General features: G+C 38.0%; 1 protein-coding gene across 38 annotated transcripts in view; it reads left to right on the plus strand.

Annotated features, from left to right (window-relative positions):
- RBFOX1 (RNA binding fox-1 homolog 1) overlaps positions 1-20,998 on the plus strand; it is a 1,176,073-nt gene that overhangs the window by 1,069,197 nt on the left and 85,878 nt on the right. For all 38 annotated transcript variants that reach the window (XM_054271085.1, XM_054271089.1, XM_054271101.1 and 35 more), the window contains 3 exons: positions 13,103-13,246; positions 15,738-15,791; positions 20,904-20,996. In XM_054271085.1, the coding sequence (XP_054127060.1) occupies positions 13,103-13,246; positions 15,738-15,791; positions 20,904-20,996 (291 nt within the window). The remainder of the gene's footprint in view (positions 1-13,102; positions 13,247-15,737; positions 15,792-20,903; positions 20,997-20,998) is intronic.

Below are 20,998 nucleotides of genomic sequence, written 5' to 3' on the forward strand. Positions count from 1 at the left end.
TTATATTTCTAAATGAGTTTTACTTCAAATGGCTGTTAATTATTGCCGTAACTTCCTCTCGTATTAGTGTCTGAGTCCTGCTCACACGGAGATTGTTAGCTCATCCAGAATAAAGTCTGGTTTTATGGACTTAAAAAAAATAACCTGTGATTTCCTCACATTCTTGGAGCCCAGTTTATGGAGTGTAGGCTTGCTTGTCTAACTGATTGACCAAACTCTTTTTTACCTTAAAAAGCAACAAAGACAGTCAGTGTACAAAGCAGAACTAAAGTTCCACATCTAGAAAAGAGCAAAAAGGATCCATGAAATGGTTTCTTTTCAGTATACGTTAGATTACCAAATATTTTCTGAAACAGCATTGCAGCTAAACATAGCTGCATGTCCCAAAATCACTGAAGAAACTGAAAATCTGTTTGGCTGACCTCTTAGACAAGTTAGGGAGACAAGCTGAGGTTTAGAAGCAGTTTCATAAAAATAACTAAAAAATATTTTCTTATTTTTTTTCCCTTTTTTCCAGTTTAAGTCTACTAACCTACAGAGATAGTTGACTGGGATTGGTGGGGCTTTCTTTTGCAGCAGAAGTTTGAAATATGATTTAAAAAAGTAAATTCTTCGTGGAGTTTGATGAAACACTGCTTTGGGGTATCGGACACTGGCATTATTGTCACAGAGGTTGGTGGCTGATAAGCGAACTCTGTGATAGGCATCTGGCAAAATTCTCTTTTCAGTTTTCCTTTATGTTGCTTTTTTGTTTCAATTGTTTGGAAATAATAGATTTCACTTTAGTTATACTTCAAGGAATCAGGTCATCATTACAACCTTCAGTTACTGGTATGGGAAAAAAGCGTGTGCAGAGAGAGACTTCAGTTATGTTGTGCAGGTGGGACGAATACTGGAATGCAGAAAGGAGTAAAAATCCTAGGAACTAACAAATGATGCCCAAAAAATAAATGTATTTATTTACTTACATCGTTATACTACTGTACAGAATACTCAATTTATATGTCAAGAGATTTTACGAGAGGAATGTAGGAATCTTAGCTATCCAAGTGAGCTTTAAAGGTAAAATAGGGTAACTGAGTAAATCAGTGCACAGTGAGGAGAGTGGTGGTGCTGGAGTGCCTTGTGTAACATTAATCCTTCCTCCCTGAAGAGTGCCTTGTTTATTTGGGTTGTGGCCATCACACGATGGAGAGCAGTGATGGGAAGAGGTGACCCACACTTGCCATTTGCTGATATAATAATATTGCTTTATTATTGTGTGATAATTTGCTTTATGTAATGGTTATTCTGCTGCAGTGCCATGCTAAACTGTGGAGGTTTTAATTTTTCTGTGCCTGAAAGAGTCTGTTTGGAGCCAGGTCACAGAAAACAAGGATCTCTGTGTGTATGGGGAGGTGTTTTGTGTACCACAAGTGGAAATTTTTGCCCATCCATATGAACCTTTTTCCTAGTCCCTTTTTCAATGTTCCTTTACATCTTGTTTTTTCATTATATTCTTTCATCAGCCTTTGTGAATAGCCCTTGTCAGGGTCTGCTGGTCCTTCCTGCCCTGCCCACCTCCACTGGGCTCCCCATCACAGCTCTGCCTGCCATGGGACCCACTGAAGGAGTCCCTGACCCTCTGGACAGGATCCCCTCTGAACGGGTCCCTGACCCTCTGAACAGGTCCCTGACTCTCTGAATGTGCCCCTGGCCCTCTGATTGCTGTCCTTGCTCCTGCTCTGTCACTGCTCCCAGGGTTGCACAAGGCTGGGCATTGTCACTGGACCTGGCTTCAATCTGCTGACAAATCAAGTAGGATCAGCTAGAGCAGAATTCATCAGAGTGTTGAATTCTTCCAGGGAGGGAGCCCCACAAGGTCTCTAGGGAATCTGTTATAATGTTAGAGCACTCACAGGAAAAGCTTTCCCCAGCTCCTCCACAGCATGTGCTGTGCTGCAGCTTTTGCTCGTTGCCTTTTGTTCCCTCTCTGGGCACCACTGGCCGGAGTGTGGGTCCTTCATCTCTCCTCCCTTCCATCAGGCATTTATGCCTTTTCTTTTGCAGGCTGAACACTCCTGGCTCTCTCATTCTCTCCTTGTTTGCCAGATGCTCCCATCCTTCCCATATTGTTGACTCCTATTCCACTTGGACTCTTTTCCTGCAGCTCTGCTCTGGCTGTTCCTCTCCAGGTGCAGGACTTTGCTGAACTCCATGAGGTTCCTCATGCCTGTTTCTCCAGCCTGCCAGGGTCCCTGTGCATGGCAGCACAACCCTCTGGGGTATCAGTAACCCCACCCTGCCTGCTTTCATCTCCCAACAGCATCAGTTGGCCAAGTCCCTTCCTGAGAAATCAAAGGGAGATGAATCTGTGCTCCGTGAGTGAGCGTGGCTGTGCCATCCTGTGCTGATTCCTGAAGGGAAATATAGACAGAAAAACTGCCTGAGATGTTACGGCTTCTCTGTACAGATGTTAGATGAAAATAGAAATGTCTTGGCTCAGAAATGTCTGGTTGCTGCGTTTGAGGATGAATAAGGGAAGAGGTCTGTTGGCAGGTTTGCTGTGAGCCAGAGGGAAGGATGGGAATTAGATTTAAACTCACAGTGCCAATCCTCCTGATTGCAGGTTTGCTGTTTGAGAATGTCTCCTCTGCCCCCCTTCCTGAGAACTTTTTCCAGGAAAGGAAAGTTGATTTCAAGGGAATCCAAGTCCTGTTTCCAGTTCTTCAAAAGATATTTCGTTAAACTTGAGTATCAGTATTCAAAGCAATTCTGCAGTGGGAGCTGCATTGTGCATTCATATGATCAAGCAGAGTTCATCACAACATCAGCATTCACAGCTGGATTTGAAATGATGGTTTAAACCCTTTAAAAATTCTTTGAAACATCCACTATTCCTTAGATTTTTCTTCTCTGAAGTGGGAGAAGGGAAGGACAAATGGATGTTTCCTAAAACTTTAAATTGTCTTTCACATTGTTGAAGGAAAGGTGTTGGATGAGCTTGAAGAGAAGGATGAAAAAGAATGATTTACATCAAGCATAATTTTCCTTGATGTGGACTTGTCTGTGTCTGGTTGTGCCACTGGAAAACTTCAGGGATGCTGCTTTTGGAGAAAAGCAGGTACAGACCTGCTTTTCCATTCAAAATGTCTCAGCTCTTTGGAAATGCTGCTTGCCTTTGGCTGCAGCCTGCTAAGGTATGAGACTTCCAAACACACCCAAAAAAAAAAAATAAATTCAGCTGTTTTTTCGTGAAATTGGTAATCTAAATTTGAGAATTTACTATCCTACAAGGAACTGAACTGCTGCTTGTTAAATTGGGGTGAGTGCCTCAGTATAAAAAGAACAATGTGATTTAGAAAATGTCTTTTTGTGACATGGAGAACCCTCAAATTCCTCTGTATTTCAGAGGGTTCAACAGCTGACTCCTTGGGCAAAGATTTGCAAGTGAGCAAATGGAGTGTCACAGTAGGGATCCAGCAGGAGGTGAGGGGTCAAACAGAGAAAAACCTTTTATCACACTGTCACATTTCCTTTCTTTCCCTGAGCTGGAGCTGGAGCAATCAGCCGTTCCCTCTCAGCATGAGACTCTGCTCTCACAAGTTCACTCAGCAGCTGGCTGTGTCAACACAACTCTCACAAAAAGGGACTTTACATGCATGACATCAATCTGGTTCAGAGGGGAATTCCAGAAACTGGTGTGCATTGATTCAAGCTGAGAGTAAACAACTCCTAGCCAAACCTGCAAATGCTCCATCTAAAGACACTTTCCCTTTTTCTTTTTATTTTATTATTTTATTTTTTATTTTTAAAGAAAGTAATATCCTCTGAAGCTGTGTAGCACAGTATTTAATTAGTGATTTCTTTATTTGGACAAATATTGTTGACTGTCACAGCATTTTACAAGTTAGTTGCAGATGTTGAAAGTTATTTTTCCAGATAGACCTTGCTGCCAGAACAAAAGTGTAATAAGCTTTATTGCAACATTGAAGCCTTTTATAATGTTGACTTATGAAGGATAACACTTGAAAGAATTTTTAAGCTAATTAGAACATTTGAAACAAAGAATCTCCTTCTATATTAGAGCAGCAATGCTTGTGCATGAATGAATGTCCACAGGTAAAAGTACAGTTGCCTTACTGTGTATTGATTTATGTTCTTTTCTGAATAATTTCTTCATAAATCAAGGTAGTAAATGAGTTGGACAGGAGAACTTGGGGAGAATCAGTGGATTTCCAGAAACCTAGCATGCCAAACTTTGCATCAGTCAGAAAGTCTTATCCTCAAGGGCATTGTGTCCTGATTTATTGCCTATCAAATTGACTTAAAGTGTTTTAAGGCCTATCATAACCATTGGGAATATTTACCTGTAAGCTTTACAAAACCTTTCAATATTTCTGCATCTATTTTACCCTTCTTCCTTTAAACTTTGTATTTAGATGGCAAATCTCTATTTCTGCATGTTTAGAACCTACCGCAGCTCTTCCCTATTGATACTTTCAGGTGCTTTCCAAGTCTTATTCTATATGATTTTTTATATCTTATTTCACATAATTCAGGTTTTGTGGAGCAGTGGGTGGAAGGAGCCTGAGCCCCAAGGTCTCAGGAAGGACAAGTGTGTTTTTGAGGCTTTAGGTGCTCATGAAAGCACCCCATGAGTGCTGTGGGTCCTTTCAGACACACAGGGGGAAAGGAGCTCCAGAGGGAGAGGAATGAGTGGAGAATCTGCAGAGCAAATGTGCTGAGCAATTTGTGGGGGGAAATCTCATGAGCACGGCACTATTTAGTGCTGAGGATCCTGGTGCCTTCTTCTTCTGGTAATACTTTGTAAAATCAGCTTTGCAGTGAGAAGATACAGCTCCCACTCAAATGATAAAAATCCCTCTAATCAAGATTTCTATATTTACTGCCATGGGGTTTTTTAGTATGTTTTCATTGGTTGCCCGTCTGGATTTTACATTAGGCTTTCAAGCATTGAAACAAAGTTATTTTTAAACACTTGCTTCCTGCAAGACTTACATCAGAAATAAAACAAACTTCTGACTAACAGATGAAAGAGGAATAGCAAAATCAATTGACTATTTCTTTGTGACTCTGTATCACTACTTAAGATTTATTATTTGGATTAAATTAATGCTTTTGTCCTTTGACAGTATAATATTTCCTAATCTGTCTATTTCTTTTAAAGAATAAATCCAATGAATTTATTTTATTACTATCTTGTGATTATATCACAATAATTGAGCTTTATTATACATAGTGTCATCTTCTAAAGATGTGCATAGTGTGTATGCATTTCCTTCTTGGCTAGTGGAGCCAGGATGCAGCTAATTAGGAAAGGTTTTGTTAATTGCTCTTGTGATGTTGTGGATGGGATCACTAGGTGGTCAGAAATATTTATTGAATCGATGCAAGCAATAAATAATTCATTGAGGCAACCTTTTATCATTCCCTCTTCCATTTCACATTACTGACATGCTGGCATCAGCTGGATGTCCTTAACTGAACTTGCCAACTGCTTGGTTACACATAACTCTATTAAAACATTTTACAAATATTTTTTTTAAAGTAATATCTGCTCTTTATGCCAGCAAATTTGGCCCAAGTTTTGAGAGGTGTTCTCAAGTCAAAAAATGTATGGCTTTTGGTGATTCTCCTCCAGACATGATTGATCTGCTGTTCCCTGAGACCCTGCTGAATATTTTAGAAGAAAAATGATGAACCAGCAAAGGCAATGTAAAGCGCTATATAAGGGCTATATTGCATATTGTTAAGGAAGATTAATTGGGGAAATAATTAATGTAGCCAAGTTATTAATTGCTCTTTGGTTGTCCTGCAGTACCAGAGGCTTAAGAAACCCATCTTATTGCTCCTATCTGTCCCCAGAATTAATGATCTCTTATTTAGGCTACTAGCTCTCCATGCATAAGCTATCACAATAATAGCAGTGCTTTCTTGTAGCCTGTGGTATCAGCATCCAGAATGCATCCATCTAGAAATGAGAGAAATAATCACTGCTGCTTGTAAGTCTTCAGCCCTGAACAATACCCAGCCTGCTGAAACCCCAGAGCATGTTCAATAGTGGAACGTCAGAAACTGCTGAAGCAAAGCACAAAATTATTCAGGTTCTTTTTCATTTGTCAGTAAATTGGATTAAGGGATTCTGGCGGGGTGTGCTTGTGTGTGGCAGTATATCTAAAACAAATGCCCCAGTCAGAGCCAGCCACCTTACACTGTGTTCCTGGCAGTAAATTGTATTCCTGTGGCTGCTCAAGGAGCTGTGAGAGGCAATGCTGCAGAAGGGAGGGGGGTGATTGGGTGTTCTCCCTCCCCAGAGGTGCATTGGCACCCTGCCTGTGTCTCTCACAGCCCGAAGGTGTGTGTCACATCTCACCTCACCTCTCAAAGATTATTATTAATAAGAATAATAGGCACAGTTAAACATCAAACGCACTCTTTCCAGTAGGGAGATGGGAGGGAGAATGGCTCTTGGGCATCAATGGACTGAGCAGGGCGCAGGGTGAGTGTGGTGGTGTTCGCAGGGTCCCAGGATGAGGGAAGAGATGAGGATCTGACTCCATGTTTCAGAAGGCTTGATTTATTATTTTATGGTATATATTATAGTAAAACTATACTAAAAGAATAGAAGAAAGGATTTCATTAGAAGCCTTGCTAAGATTAGAAAAGGAATGATAACAAAGGCTTGTGACTGACTGAGACAGTACAAGACACCAGGACTGTGATTGGCCATTAATTAGCAACGACCACATGAGCCCAATCACAGATCCTCCTGTTGCATTCCACAGCAGCAGATAATAATTGTTTACATTTTGTTCCTGAGGCCTCTCATCTTCTCAGGAGCGCAAAAATCCTAAGGAAAGGATTTTTCATAAAAGATGTCTGCGACAGGTGAGAGCTCAGCACTTTGGAGAGGGCACAGCACAGCCTTCAAGACAGGGACTTGGTCCTCTGTCTGCTTCTTTCAGACCTGTCCCAGTGACTGCTTTGCTCAGTTTGCATTTGGTGCTTTGGGTAGTAAAATGTTTTTTTAAAGAATATGAAACCATTATACCTTTTGTAATTTCATTATACCTTTTGTAATCTGGGAAATGGAGTGAACTTAGTGGTAATGCTGAAATTACTTTGTCAAGTTGGTATAACATCAGGGTGAAACTGTGACCCAACTGAAATAAAAGGAAATTTTACCATTAAAAACAAGATGGGTCAGGGCTTGCCCTGCAGGGTTTCACTCTCAGTGTCTCTGAAACGAAGCATGAGACACTCAGCTACACCAGAAATTTAAAAAGATAATCATGGAAGGGTGTGTGTTGAAGTGACCTTAAGGATCATCTAGTTCCAAATTATCAAATGCAGGCATGATTACGTTATTACATTTCTTTATTTCTTTGTGCATAGCAGCAAGTCCCACATCTGTGTGCTTTTTGCATTAGAACAGAACAAGAAACAGTGCACATTCTCTTCAGGAAATGATTCCTAAGGGGTTAAATGGATGTGGCATGAGTTGCATGCTTTGCAGTATGTGATGCTGGAAATATTTGTATCTTTAGAGCTAATTTGAAGAATTAATCTAAACTTTTAATATCCTGAAAGCAATGAGACCTTACTATTGATCTTATTCATGAGAAAAGGATAGCAGAAGAGAAGTCACTGATACTTCTGGTAATGTTTATCACCAATGTGAAATGGCACAATAATAGAATTTTTTTCTGTGTACATCTTTGTGTGAATTTAAGCCCAAACAGATGGATTTGCGTATATAATTCCATTTGCGTATATAACTCCATTTTTTTCTGTTGTTGTGCTTCTGGCAAGCACGTTGCAGAGCTGGGACTTTTCAGAATATAAATTTACCAAAACAAGTATGATTAATTAATCAGTCGATCTACTTAAGAAAACAGGAAAGCTACAAGCCCATCACTTTGTCAGCTCTCTGTTAGTGGTATATATGGGAAACAGCATTTTCAGAAAGTCCCAAACTCGGATTTAAATTATTCTCTTTGCTCACTTTTTAATGGAAAGATAACTTTCCAGAATCTGGATCCTTTTAAAATGGAAAATGTGCAATATTATCTGAGGGAAGTATGAAGGTGATTTACTATGCATGATTTTTTCAGTTTGTACACATTGGGCATGGTTATATTTTTGCTCAGGACGTATATATATATATTTTCTGCTGAACTTTTCTCGATTGCTTTTTTTATCGGGTTTACAAATCAAATCAAACAGGTATATTGCAGAGCTCTGATATTATTTTCTGTGCTTATAGCACAATGTATTGAATTATGCTTGCTCATGTACTGCTGCTGCTATTCTCTCCAGATTGAGAGAGAATGACTGTGGGGGCTGTAAATTCACTTGGCTCCCAGCACCACTGGTTAAATCAAGAGCCCTGTTCAGGCTGGAGAAGAGACAGAGCAAGTGTTCATTACACAAATCAATTTGGTCAAAAGTACAGCACAGTGGGTACCCAACCATTGCTCACATAATATTGTCAACTTAATCAAATAATGCCTAGAAGACATTCACAAGCTCTTTTTCTCTGAGAAATAACTTGATTGGTGCAGCAGGAAAAAAAAAAAAAAAACCAAAAACCGGTGCTGTTTTGAGCATTCATTAAAAAAAATTCAGTGGGTGCTTTCTTTTTTGCTAAATTTAAAATTCTGAAGAGCTTTACCCTATGCTTGTTTGTATACATGAGACACTCAGCACTTAATTTACTGCTGATCATATTAAAAAAAATAATCTGTTCATTTTTTTTGTTTTTGCTCTTGCTTTTCTCCCTGTAAATATTTTAGATGTTATTCCTGCTAGAATTAGGCTTTTCTTCCTCTTGACTTGGTATGGGTTTAAAAGATATGCAACAGATTTGTGTTTGTTTGCAGATTATAGCAGAATGATCAGGACTTGGTAAAGATTCTTCATGTTCCAGTAATACTTATTTTCCCTTTGTCCAGAAAAACATAAAAGGTTTAGATCCATTTCAGGCATTCCTACGGTCTGTGTTCCATTCAGGCTTTAAATACTGATATTGGGAACTGTGTTCCTGTAGGGGTGTGCAAACCCTTTTCTGCATTTCATTGTGTTGGAAACAGGCTTTGAGGGTGAAAGATTTTGTGCACACCATCGTGGTTTTGTAGGAAATGAAAGATATTAGGCAGTGAAAAAGAATGGAGGGAAAGTGGAACACTTAAAATTCCTGTGTAGGGAACATTGCAGGGCTGGCTGTCTGCAGTGATGGATGGAAAGGGGCACAGAAAATTGCTATTAGCCAGGAAGGAGAATGGAATGGGGTTTTTCTGCCCAGGCAATGTGCACAAGGCCCTCTCTGGTTTCAGGTTCACTGACCATTGTTTTTTTGTGTGTGGGGCCTTTGCCACAAGGGCTGGGGGTGGGAGATGAGACTCCAGTGTCCAGTCAGGAGCAGCTGGGAAATGGGGTTGTTATAGGGCTGCATGAAGGTTTTAGAATCTATTTTCTGAGTGAAAGTTGCTGCAAATTTTGATTAAAATGGCCTTAAAGGAAGGGGGGGGGGGGGGAGTTAATATTTTTTTCCAAACAAAAAATTGTCAAATTTATTTTATCCAAACACATATTTGGTTTAGTGGTTTTCTTCACTTGTATAATTTTTGTTTCTTAAATTCTCAGGAAACAAGCTTGGAAGGGAAACCAGAAAAATTCCTTTAATAATTTTACTTCTTTAAAACTAGTTTAACAATTTTACTGTGAAGTCTTTAAGAACTTGAGTAAAGTCTTTTAAATAAAGAAGTTTCCTTAACTGGAAATGAGTTAAGGAAACAAAAAGAAAAGTATTTTGCTGAAGGTAAAGAATTTCTTTAGAAAAAAATAGATATTAATTCTCCTCATGATGAATTTGGTTTAAAAGGATACTAAATGTTTGTACTGAAATTATCTTACATGTAAAAAAGAAATCTTTTTTTGGAAATGCCCTCTTTGATATGCCCTCTTTCTTACATGTAAGAATGTTTCAATTCTAATTTATTTTAACACTTAAGCCTTCAGTAGCTCACTGAAGTAAAGGGAGCTCATCTCAATTTGTTTTGCTGTGAGTGAGAATTTGATCTTCTATTTCTGCATTCTGTTTTTATAGCTTTCATTATAAGTCTTAAGACTATCATATATTAAGAATCTTTAATATTTTATAATTGCAAATATGTGGTGGAATAGGGGCCAGAAAGCAGCCTGATTGCATCCAGGATTGCAGGGATGGAGGAAGGACAATGCCACATCCTCACATCCATTAATTTTTAAAGGACTATCAAACACCACTCTTCAGGTCCTCCAGCACTGAAGGTTTTCTCCTGAAATGTATTCTGCATGTGTGAGGTAAATTGCATTCTGGTTCCATGAGTCCACAGAGCTCTGAGAGTTGCCTGGCTGGGATTTTTCAAAATCCAGCCTGTCCTCTGCCCCTGGTGTGTTTTACCTCCTTGTGTTAATTTCTGCATCATCCTCACATTCCAGTTTCAGTTCGTGGTTATCCTTGTCCAGATCTCCAGGCACAGCTGTGGATTTCTGGATGATAATGTGCTTTGTAAAGAGCCTGTTACATTGCCAAGCCTTTTCATGTGTCCTAAATGCTTTAGCCCTGTTAATTCTGCCCCAGGGATCTTGAGGGTCGTGGACAGTTATGAATTGTTGGTGACAGGGACTTGCTAAAGTTTCTGGTTTTCAGCCCGCGCTGCCCAGACTACGAGACATTCTATGCTGAGAGTGCAAATTTGAGACTTCTTAAAATAAAAAGGATTTTAAAAAGTGGTAAAACCAACCAAAGGCCTGGAAAATACCAGTACCTGGATTTATTCTCTTCACCTATAATTTGCAGCTCCATTTTAACACCACCCTCAGAAACCTCACTGGATTTTGTGCACTGTAATCTGTTCAGCTGCTAAGTAGCTCCCAGTGTTTTGGGATGTTTGTGGCGCACAGCTCAGCCCTTCTACTCCTCATTTCTATGAATAAAATGAACAGAGATTACTCTTTTCTATTTGCATTTATACAGGACACTGATTATATAATTTCTTCCTTGGGCACCCTCTGTTCCTGAAGCTTAACAGCACCTTTAGAATTCTGCAGTTCTCTTCAGATTAATGTAATTGACCTCAAATTCTTCAGGAGTGTTTTATTTCAAGAGTTTCCAGTCTGTCATCCCCCACCTGCTCTCACATACCAAATTTCTTTTTTATTTCTCTCCTTTTATGCCTGAAGGTAGAAAATAATCCCTGTGGTGTCTCTGGGTGAAACAGCTACCTCAGAATCTCAAGTTTGAATTTTTGAGTTGATTTTAGCTAACAGTACATTAGCATGGAACATTTTTTCTCTTGACAGCTATATACCATATTTCCTATCTAAATCACTAAATATTCATAAAGATTAATTATTTACTTTGTGGGGCTGTGATTTCAGGGAGTAGCACATGAAGAGATGTGGTGGCACTGACTCAGTTTTAGGTTTACACTTGATCTGATCCCATTATTTGTTTGGATCACTTGTAAATCTTCCTTCAGTGCACACAAAAGTTTGTGTTTGTGTGTGTCTCATCACATCCTCTGAAATACCAGAGATGTTCCTGATGGACTGATGCTGCTGCAGAAATGAGCACCTGTTCTTAGCACAGAAGTATAGGCAATATAGATGATAGCACTTTTAATTTGAGAATATTTGTATTACTTAGGGAGGACATTGTTGAATTTCACTTGCTAGAATTCAATTTCTGTGTAGTTATTGCTGATGTAAATGATGTGTTCTGTTTGAGTTCTTTTGCTTCCTCTTCAACAGGCTTGTTGGTACTAAAACTGTGTGGTAAGGTTTATTTTATTTAACCATTTTTATGTTGCTTAAACTGTTGTGTCCTAAAAGAAATACTAGAAATACTAGCAGGAAATAGGCAATTTCTCCTTTTTGTTCTTTAAAAGAGAAAACTCAGACAAACTGAATGTAACATTAGCACACAAGAGAAAGATGAATAATGAGAAAAACAACGGGGTCAGAAGGAAAAAGGAAAGAGCAAAGAGAGTGATAGATTTCAGATCATCCTTGTAGTTTTTCATTCAATCATTTTCTTTCCCCTTCTATTCTTCCCAACCCTTCTGCCCATGCACAGGAGTGACTGTGCTGTTTTAAAATACCCATACAGAGCCTTGGCTAATGATTGTGTGCTGTACAAGCAGTAATTAATTAGGCACTGTAGGACGTAATTAAAGAACAGAGATGAGTAATTTCTATAACATACTGATAGACCAGCACTGGTTAATTTTACTTTTTGGATAAGGGGCATTTTATGGTTTTTTCCTCATCTTACTGCAGATTTGTGATTTGTTTGTTAAATCATAACACGTGGCAATGTCCTTCTGTTTTAAACCAGAATTTTAAACCCAGGGAACGCTGTCTCTGTCAGAAGCACCATGACATAACCTCACTTTGGTGAGGAAGAAAATCTGCACAAGTTTGTTTCTGGATCTCACACTTGTGTCAGGCAACCTTCACCACTGATTAAACTTCTGTTCCCTCTCACAACTCAAGGCCTTTTCCATAATGGACACCATTTATGTGGACAGAATGACCCTCCAGTGCCCATCAGCACTGCTCATGAGATGGCAAACAGGAGGAGATGTGTTATCTGCCTGCTGTGGAGAATCCCAGTGGCCTCTCAATAAAAGCTCTAATCTCATTTCAAAGGGTCTGGCTTGCTCTGCCAGCAGAGAGCATTTGGACTGCAGATTCTGTTCCTTACCTTGGCAAACACAGAAAGGGTTAAAGAAATTTCTACAATCTTATAGGGAGATATATTCATTCATTGTTTAAGAGCAGCTAAGCAAATCTACAAATAATAATTTACTCATTGTCCAGTTTATTCCAAATACATATTATCACTGGAAATGTATGCTCTTGAGACAGAAATTGTTTTGATTTTCATGTATTTAAACTTCTGGTATTCCTCACTACTTTGGAGCAGATATAACTGATTTTAGTTTGTTTGGTTTTTATTGTTTTTTTTTTTTTTTTTTTTTTTGAGGATTTAAGTTCACCCCCTTGTATTAACAATACTTACAGTGTGCTTTATTTTGCTTTACCCTTTTAGCAGACAGATGATGCAGCACAGACCGATGGCCAGCAACAGACACAATCTTCTGAAAACACAGAAAACAAATCACAGCCCAAACGGCTCCATGTCTCAAATATACCCTTCAGATTCCGGGATCCAGATCTTAGACAAATGTTTGGTGTAAGTGCTCATATTTATTTCTGGTTTTTGTTTTTTACATTTGCATTGCAATAGGTATTTTGTATTACAAGCAGCTGTGAGGGGTGTATATCTGATTGAGGCTGTTTAACCATTTTCAGGAAAGATTCCCCTTTAATCTGTGTGTAATCAAACATCTGATTTGCCAGTGACAACTGGGATATGACACTGATTGTGCTGGATGCGATGCACTTGGGTGATTTGTACTACATGCACAAAAAGCTGTTTGTGGTGGTTTAAATGCATACATATTGCTGCTGTACACATCTGGATTTATCTGCCTGCCTTTATTGATTTTGGAGAGTGTGATGTTAAACACTCAGTTTAACATCACACTCTGAGTAAGGCAGGCACAGGCTGAATTTCAGCGCAAAGTTCAGACACAGGAATCCTCACCCATCTCCACATGTTTTGTAGGTCTGCAAAAAGCCTTTGAAGGTTTTTGTTAGTAGTTTTCTGTTAATCTCTCAGTTTGTGCTTCCCCCCAGGCCACAGCTGCCTTCAAGCACATGCCCTGTGTTTAACACAGGCTCTGGACACACCAGCAGCAGTAGGATTATAAACACGAGAGCTTAGATTGGCTTTCTACTCCCTGATCCAAGAACCCTCAGGTTTAGTTTGAAATGCCACTAAACCTCATCTAAAATGTACTCGATCATCTATTGGAACCCAAGTCAGGACTGAAGTATTTCTGTTACTCTCACTGTATTTATTCTGCCTCACTAAACCCAATTCTCTCCTGCATCACAGCTGGTTATTCAGTGCAGCACCAAGTGCCTCATGGCTCTGCACTTCTTTCCCTCTTTCATGTTCAGATTTTTAAGTTGTTCTAAAATGTGTTTGTATGTGAGTCAGAGGATGGTTTTTCTCAGTATTTATTCCTCTGTAGGAAACAGTCCCTGGAAAAAGAATCCTGTTGTAATACTGGGAAATGAGTGGCTGTTCTGCCAGATCTGCCTTGGTACAAATTTCCTCCCCTGAACACAGCTTCCAGCTCATCAGCAGAATAGCAGAAGGCATAATAATTAACCCTCCAGAGAAAAATATGCTAATTTATTTAAACTAAACAAACCACTTAAAATAGGTTTTATATGAAAAAAAAATTAAATGAAAGGATTTTTTGGTAGGTATTGTAGTGATTTATAAATGAATAAACGCATTTCTTTTTAGTGTTTCTAAGTCTTAGGTCTCAAAAGACTGACACTGGAGAATGGCTGGAGTTTCCAGCTGACTTCCAGAATGACTTGGTAACAGGAAATTTTAACTTCTGAAATGACAGAGAAATAAGATTTTTGTATGTGTGAGTTGAAATATTTCATATGAAATATGGCAGGTCTGCATTATGTCCATGTTAAGCACACAGTAGATGATCTTTTTACATGGACACGAATATTACAGAGGAGAATTGTTTAAATATCAAGTCTGTGTCTGAATCAAGGCTGAAGTGGAAGTTAAAGCATTGATTAAATGGATGCAAGAACATGAAATAAGCCAAAGTATGCCAAGTGATGGTTGACTTCTCATGGTCAAGTTGAAACTCTTTAATAAGCTAGAGAAGGAATCCTGTCCTTCCTGGCCTGTAATTGTTTATTAGATCTGAAAAGACTGGAGTGCTCATTTCTGCAGTTCCTGGGACTCTTGCTGGATTATTCTCCATTTACCTCTCTCTAATTTCTGCCTTTCTGTTTAAGATATTGGATCAGTTACCAATGCCAGCACTGATGTTAATGACTTCTGAAATAACAGAAATGACTCCCTGATGCATTACATTGCCACCTCACAAGATGTGTCCTAACAGAAAGTGTTCTAACATTTATTCCCTTCCTAAGGCAGATCCAACAGGGCTTGTCCTCTGGGACAAGCAGCTGGGTTCAGATTCTGTGTGTGCAAACAAGGTCTAGTGTATTGAGTGCTGTGGAACGTCAATAGGAATAAAAGTCACTTCTAACATTATACTAAAAATAAAATTTTGAGCAGAGAAAAAAATCCCCCCAAAGAGAGTATCCATTCTAGTTTGCCAAATTATGCTCCATTAAGACAAAACAACTCAGGGAATAATGGTTGCCCATTTCAGCAAGGGTGGAAAGAAATCTTCAGTCCATGAAGCCAGCAAAAAAACTCCCATCTCATTTAATCTTATTCCTGTAATGCAGAAGTGACAAAACTCCTTCACCTCTTCTGGAAAATGCTGAAATTTGGGACTTTACTTCACTGTGCTCTCAGTTTAATGCTCTTTCCTCTCTGTCAGGGGCTTCACTGAGCTTCAAGTTCCACTGTGGAGTGATTGTAATGAACAGAATGATGCACACAATTTAGAAATAATATTGATCTGACTCCTTTTAGTGTTGTCTTTCTTTTTGTGTTTAACATTTGTAAAGCTTTGCAGCATTTCCTGAAACAAACTTTTATATTGTATATGATAGAAGAGTTGAAGTTATCTAATTTTCATGTGACTTTTTCTTTTTCTTTGCAGCAATTTGGTAAAATCTTAGATGTTGAAATTATTTTTAATGAGCGAGGCTCAAAGGTAAGCAGTTTAATTCACCTGTGGAATTTTATGTTTTGTTAAAATATGAGTAAAAGGAAACAACTGCACTGCTGTGACAAAATAATGTCGGAAATTTTATGTTAGTGAAAACATCTTCTGAGCTGTCAGTCAGTTTTCTAAGCAGTATGAAAATTATTGGACTCATATCTTTTAAAGGGGATAATTTTAACTACTCCAAACTGTCATCTGTTATATGGGAATGTTGATTTTTGCTGTCCTTATTTTTCAAGGGTAATTATTTAGTTTATTTTATGAGTCCATAGTTATTAAAGATATTTGTAGGCAGGTTTGTATTAGTACAGGTATTTTTTTTTCCTTTATTGAAATGAAAGATGACAATTATATCTAATAACTATCCTCTTTAGTAATTAGCTAAGAAAATATGTGATTGTTCCAGATTAAGTGCAGATGTTTTCCTCTTTAGTTGAAGCCTTAGTACACCAACCCTTTGAAAACAATCTATTTTAGCATTCATTTTATTAAAAGAGTTCTTTTTGTATTGCAAACATTTAATATTTTTTTCCCAAAAATACTTTGCCTTAAATGCATACTTCAATTTATTCAGTATTTAAGAAATAAAGCAAGATAGAATGCCCAGGACTGCATCAGCTGGTGCAAAACTGTAGCCCAGTGTGTTCACCTGTGATATCAGCTGCATTGTAGGGGTTTATGTCTGTCATATGCATGTCTTTTTTTCATTTTCTTGCCATGTCAGACACACTAAAAAGTTTATTCACAAATGTTTCAATCTTCCTGTAACTCATATATCATTTATTATTAGTGATGGAATGTTATCCCTGCTCTAGACATAGTGTAACCTGTCCTATTTAAAGAATCATATACATCAAAATCTATCTTAAATCAGATGCATTTTAATTCTGTTGATATTTATTTTATGAAATTAGAGCCTTCACTTTTTATTTTAAACCTAAATGGAACAGCTGAAATCTCCTGGTTTATTACTCAGACATTAATTAATCCCCTTGCCTGCCAGCCCAAACTCAGTTGGAACATTCATCACTTTTTCAGTAAACAACTGAAATGGATGGAATTTGGGTGGCTTAGAATCCCCTACTCTGGCCAAAATTTATTATTTTTAAATTATGGTTGTTCAACAATGTTTGCAAAAGACATGGATTGCCCAGACCTGCTGCTGCTGCATAATCCCATTAATTTCCAGAGCCATCCCCCACTTTTGCTGCTGGTGCTGACAGGATGGAGCTGGGCACATCTGGGAGGAGTTTAAACTTTTGTTTAGCCACTAAACCTTCCCCAGATGGGCATTTTAACCACCACACCTGCACAAATGAAAGGTTTTGTTAGAGTTTTGGGGGATGGCATAAGGAGATGTTTCAAATTGAGCTTTTTTTTTTTGATGTTTGCTTGGCAGCATGAAAATATCTCAGTGCCTTGTGCTAAAGGCAAGATCCTGGGAAGGATCTCGGAGGGAAAAGGTTTTTCTGGCTGGGTTTGTCGCATCCCTGCCTCAGTTACACACTTAGGTCAGGTTTGTTGAAGAATGCTCCTGCAGTGCCAGGGCTGCAGCCCAGCTGTCCCCAGGGATGCCTGAGGCAGGGCTGGGTGCATCTCACAGCTCAGGGCTGCTTCCTCCCACCTTGCTCAGAGACATTTTCACCTACAGCTACCGAATATTTCCATATTTTCATTTGCAGAAGTACCTTTAGATTCTCTCAATTAAATGGAAAGTTAAGGAAAAAGAAATGTTAGGAATGAGTGGGACATCTTTTTTCTGTTCTTTCTTTTTCTTTTTTTTTTTATTTTTTATTTTTTTAATCTGATCATTTCGTGTCCATTCTGTAGGAATTAAGATGCACCAGATTAAAGTCCCATTCCTGGCAGTGCTTATCTATGTTTTCATAAAATCCCACTGAAACTGAAAGGACTACTAAGTGGTTTCAGACTGAGTACAGGTAACAAAGTTTGCAGGATTAGAATTCAAATTTGTTTCTAGCTGCAGTTTGGCATAAGAATTGCTAGAATTGTTTTTGTTTCTGTTTCTTTTTCTTTCTTTTTATTCTAATAGTTAATGTTTTAAACAATTGTTGCGAAAACAACAGAAGGAATCTCATTCTCATGCCATAATAGTTAAGAAAAATGGAATTGCATATTCAAAAAACCTAACATTAGAGCTCCACTGTAAAGTATAAAATCATTTTGCAGAAGGGAATCTTTCCGTAAAAGAAAACCCTAAATCAATGAAAGAGTCATACTACAAATTTCTGCTTGTTTGAATGTGTAATCATATTGAAGAAAGCTTTGCTAAAATATATAGCAGCACTGATGACTTTGGAATTTTTGACCATTTTCTATCAGTTATAAATCAATGCTCTAGACAGCTCTGTATATACCTGCAGAAATCTGTTTATGTGTGTATTTATTAATGTGTATCTATTGTATATTATATTAACACCTATTTCTTCAAATAAGGAGAACCCCAAAGTGCCTCCCAAATTAAATCAGAACCTCCTCACATTCTAACTTGGTTATTATTAACTCACTTGACAGATTTTAAAAATAAAAGGCCTATATTTGCATTACCAGTTAATAAAATGCAGCTGTTAACTCAGCTGCAAATTAAATTGATGCTAAAGTGTTTGTGTAGGTATTTGAATGTGTGATGGGTGAATCTGGGTTTTGTTCTTGAGTTTCTCTGTCAGCCAGGTGAAGCTAAAGATTTGCATAAATAGCAAGAGCTTAAGTTAAGTAGTGTTGATTATAAGTACAACATAAGAAATTAAAAAATGACGATGAGTATTATTTTCAGAATCTTTGAAGTTCTTGGCTTGTGGCTCCACTTTTTATGTTTTTCTAATTTTTTAGTATAATTAGGTTTTTATCTTTCTCTTTAGCCATTTGAACAAAAGTTAACTGGTAGCACTGTGAGCTGAGGAGAGTGACAGAAAATTTTGACTTAACTCCCTCCAAATGTTTGTAATTCCAGGAGGGGACAATTTCTCAGGCAAGATAATAGGAAAAAACCAAACAGAATTGGGGGAATTTCTGCTATTGAATGGAGTTACTCTGCTTAGAACCATGGATCCAGTGATGTTTTCTGCTGTGAAATTTTCTTAATGGCGTCCTAAATTAGGAGGGATTTTTTACAGAGTTTTAACAAGATAGGACAATAATTTGTAGAAGAAATAGAAGTTTAAGGTTGAGATGGGTTTAGGTATAAGAAGAGCCTGTGCAAGGATATAAACCATGGAGATTAGTCTGAGGAGGGGGATTTGCTTCCTCTCACCATTCCTGGTGCTTTGGGAAAAAGAGAGTTCCATCCTCAGTGCCTTGTGGCAAGTGAGGTCATGGCCTTGTGCTAAAATTGTGGGGAGTGGTGTGGAGAAAATGTGTGGAATCAGGAGTAGTGAGAATGGATTCAGCTGCTGACAGAGCACTCGGGAACTCAGCTTCAGGCTGGGTTTAAACGGGGAAAAAGAGTAGCTGTGCTTAAGCTGCTTTGGAGAGCACGAAACAGAGACAATACTGTACATAAATGTCTCTTTTTGCATTATAAATGGGAATAAATAACTCAGTTCTTTGAGCAGGTGAAATAAACCAAGTAACCCAGGAAATTATCCTGAGAGGTGCCTCACTTTTTATTGATTGACCAATTAGTTCTGCAGTCCATACCCATTCTTTTTCTCACTGCCTGGTGTCAGTTTTTTCTTAGTTTGATATTTGATTTCCCCTTTGTGTAAATGAATGTAGAAATGTCTTCCTTTATTTTTATTATAATTTTTTCTTTTTTTTTTTTATTTTAAACCAGTCACTTTGTGTAGTAGGTAGCCCTGCAGAGAGTGTTCCTAGTGGGTGAACACAGGCAAAACTCAGCAAAGGCAGATGAGTGGCTGATGGCTCAGGAGCAGAACAGAGTTCAGGCTAAAACAGAAATAAAAAATAAAAATAAAAACGGTTTTAGGACCACTTAAACTATGTAAGCACTGCATGTGTGCAAAGTACCACGTGCAACTTGTAAATGTTTCTGGGTGTGAAAGCTCAGGGATGGAGAGGAGCGTTGGTTTGGATAATTTTGGGAGGCATGCAAGGCATTGTAGTGCTAATGTAAGAATTAATTCAAAGGGTTGGTGTATGTTTCTAAAATGTTTTTCACTGTCAAATTTCTCAAAAATATTTGCCATTTTAAACAGTGTTTTATTTAACTCAGGGCATAAGAGGCATTTTAGTAGGATTTAAAGTGTTTATTTTAGCCTAGTACTATAAAGGAGGGGATTTGTTGTAAGCAGAATTTCAGATTTGTCCCACTAATATGGGATTCTGGAGTTTTACCAGTTGCATGTTCTATATGTGGAAAATAATATGCAGAACAAGTAAATGAAGCAGTTAAACTTATTCAAAACGTTTGCATTTTTCTTCTTTTATCAGAGTTTCTTTTTATATTCACATCATGTGATTTTCTTTGATCTGTTAATACAAGAAAGTTTATACTTTGTTCTAAAAGTACTTTTGTTTTGTTGGTGGTTTTTCTTTTTTTTTTCCTTTTTTCCTTTTATAAAAAAATAAGTAAAGGCTGTATAGTTTGACAAAAGTTTAAGTTACCCTAGTGTTGCATGGGAACAGTGTTTCTTATGATCACAACAGCATGACTGAGTAGGCAATGTTTAGAGTATATTGACATTCAGTGTTGAATTTTGTGCACATGTTTTTTATTTCGTTGAGATATCTGCATGTCATTAAAATGTGGTTCATTTTCTTTTCTCATTAGTTCATTTTTTTCTATGTGTAAACACTGTAATTTATTTTAATTTCATTTTCTTACTGTTAAATTTATTTTCCTCTGTAGTGACATGTAGAAAGGTATTTTTGGTATCATTCTTTGACTTTCTCAGAGGGTATTATCTAACTGATGACAGGGAAAAAAAATTTGTTCACATTTGTTGCTTATTTATTGCACATCTCAATACAACTATAATTTTTCTAATTTGCATGTTACAGAAATGAAGCGAGGACAAGAAAAATATTAAATTAAAGAGAGAGAACATAAGCAAACAAGTGGTCATTGACTGAAATAATAATGTGCATGTTGTTTTCCCCCCTTCTCCCTCCTGCATGCAGGGATTTGGTTTCGTAACTTTCGAAAATAGTGCTGATGCGGACAGGGCGAGGGAGAAATTACACGGCACCGTGGTAGAGGGCCGTAAAATCGAGGT

This window comes from Melozone crissalis, unplaced genomic scaffold (assembly GCF_028551555.1).
Source record: "Melozone crissalis strain CALT ecotype California unplaced genomic scaffold, PUWL_Pcris_2 ptg000012l_1, whole genome shotgun sequence".
NCBI classification, from domain to species: Eukaryota; Metazoa; Chordata; class Aves; order Passeriformes; family Passerellidae; genus Melozone; species Melozone crissalis.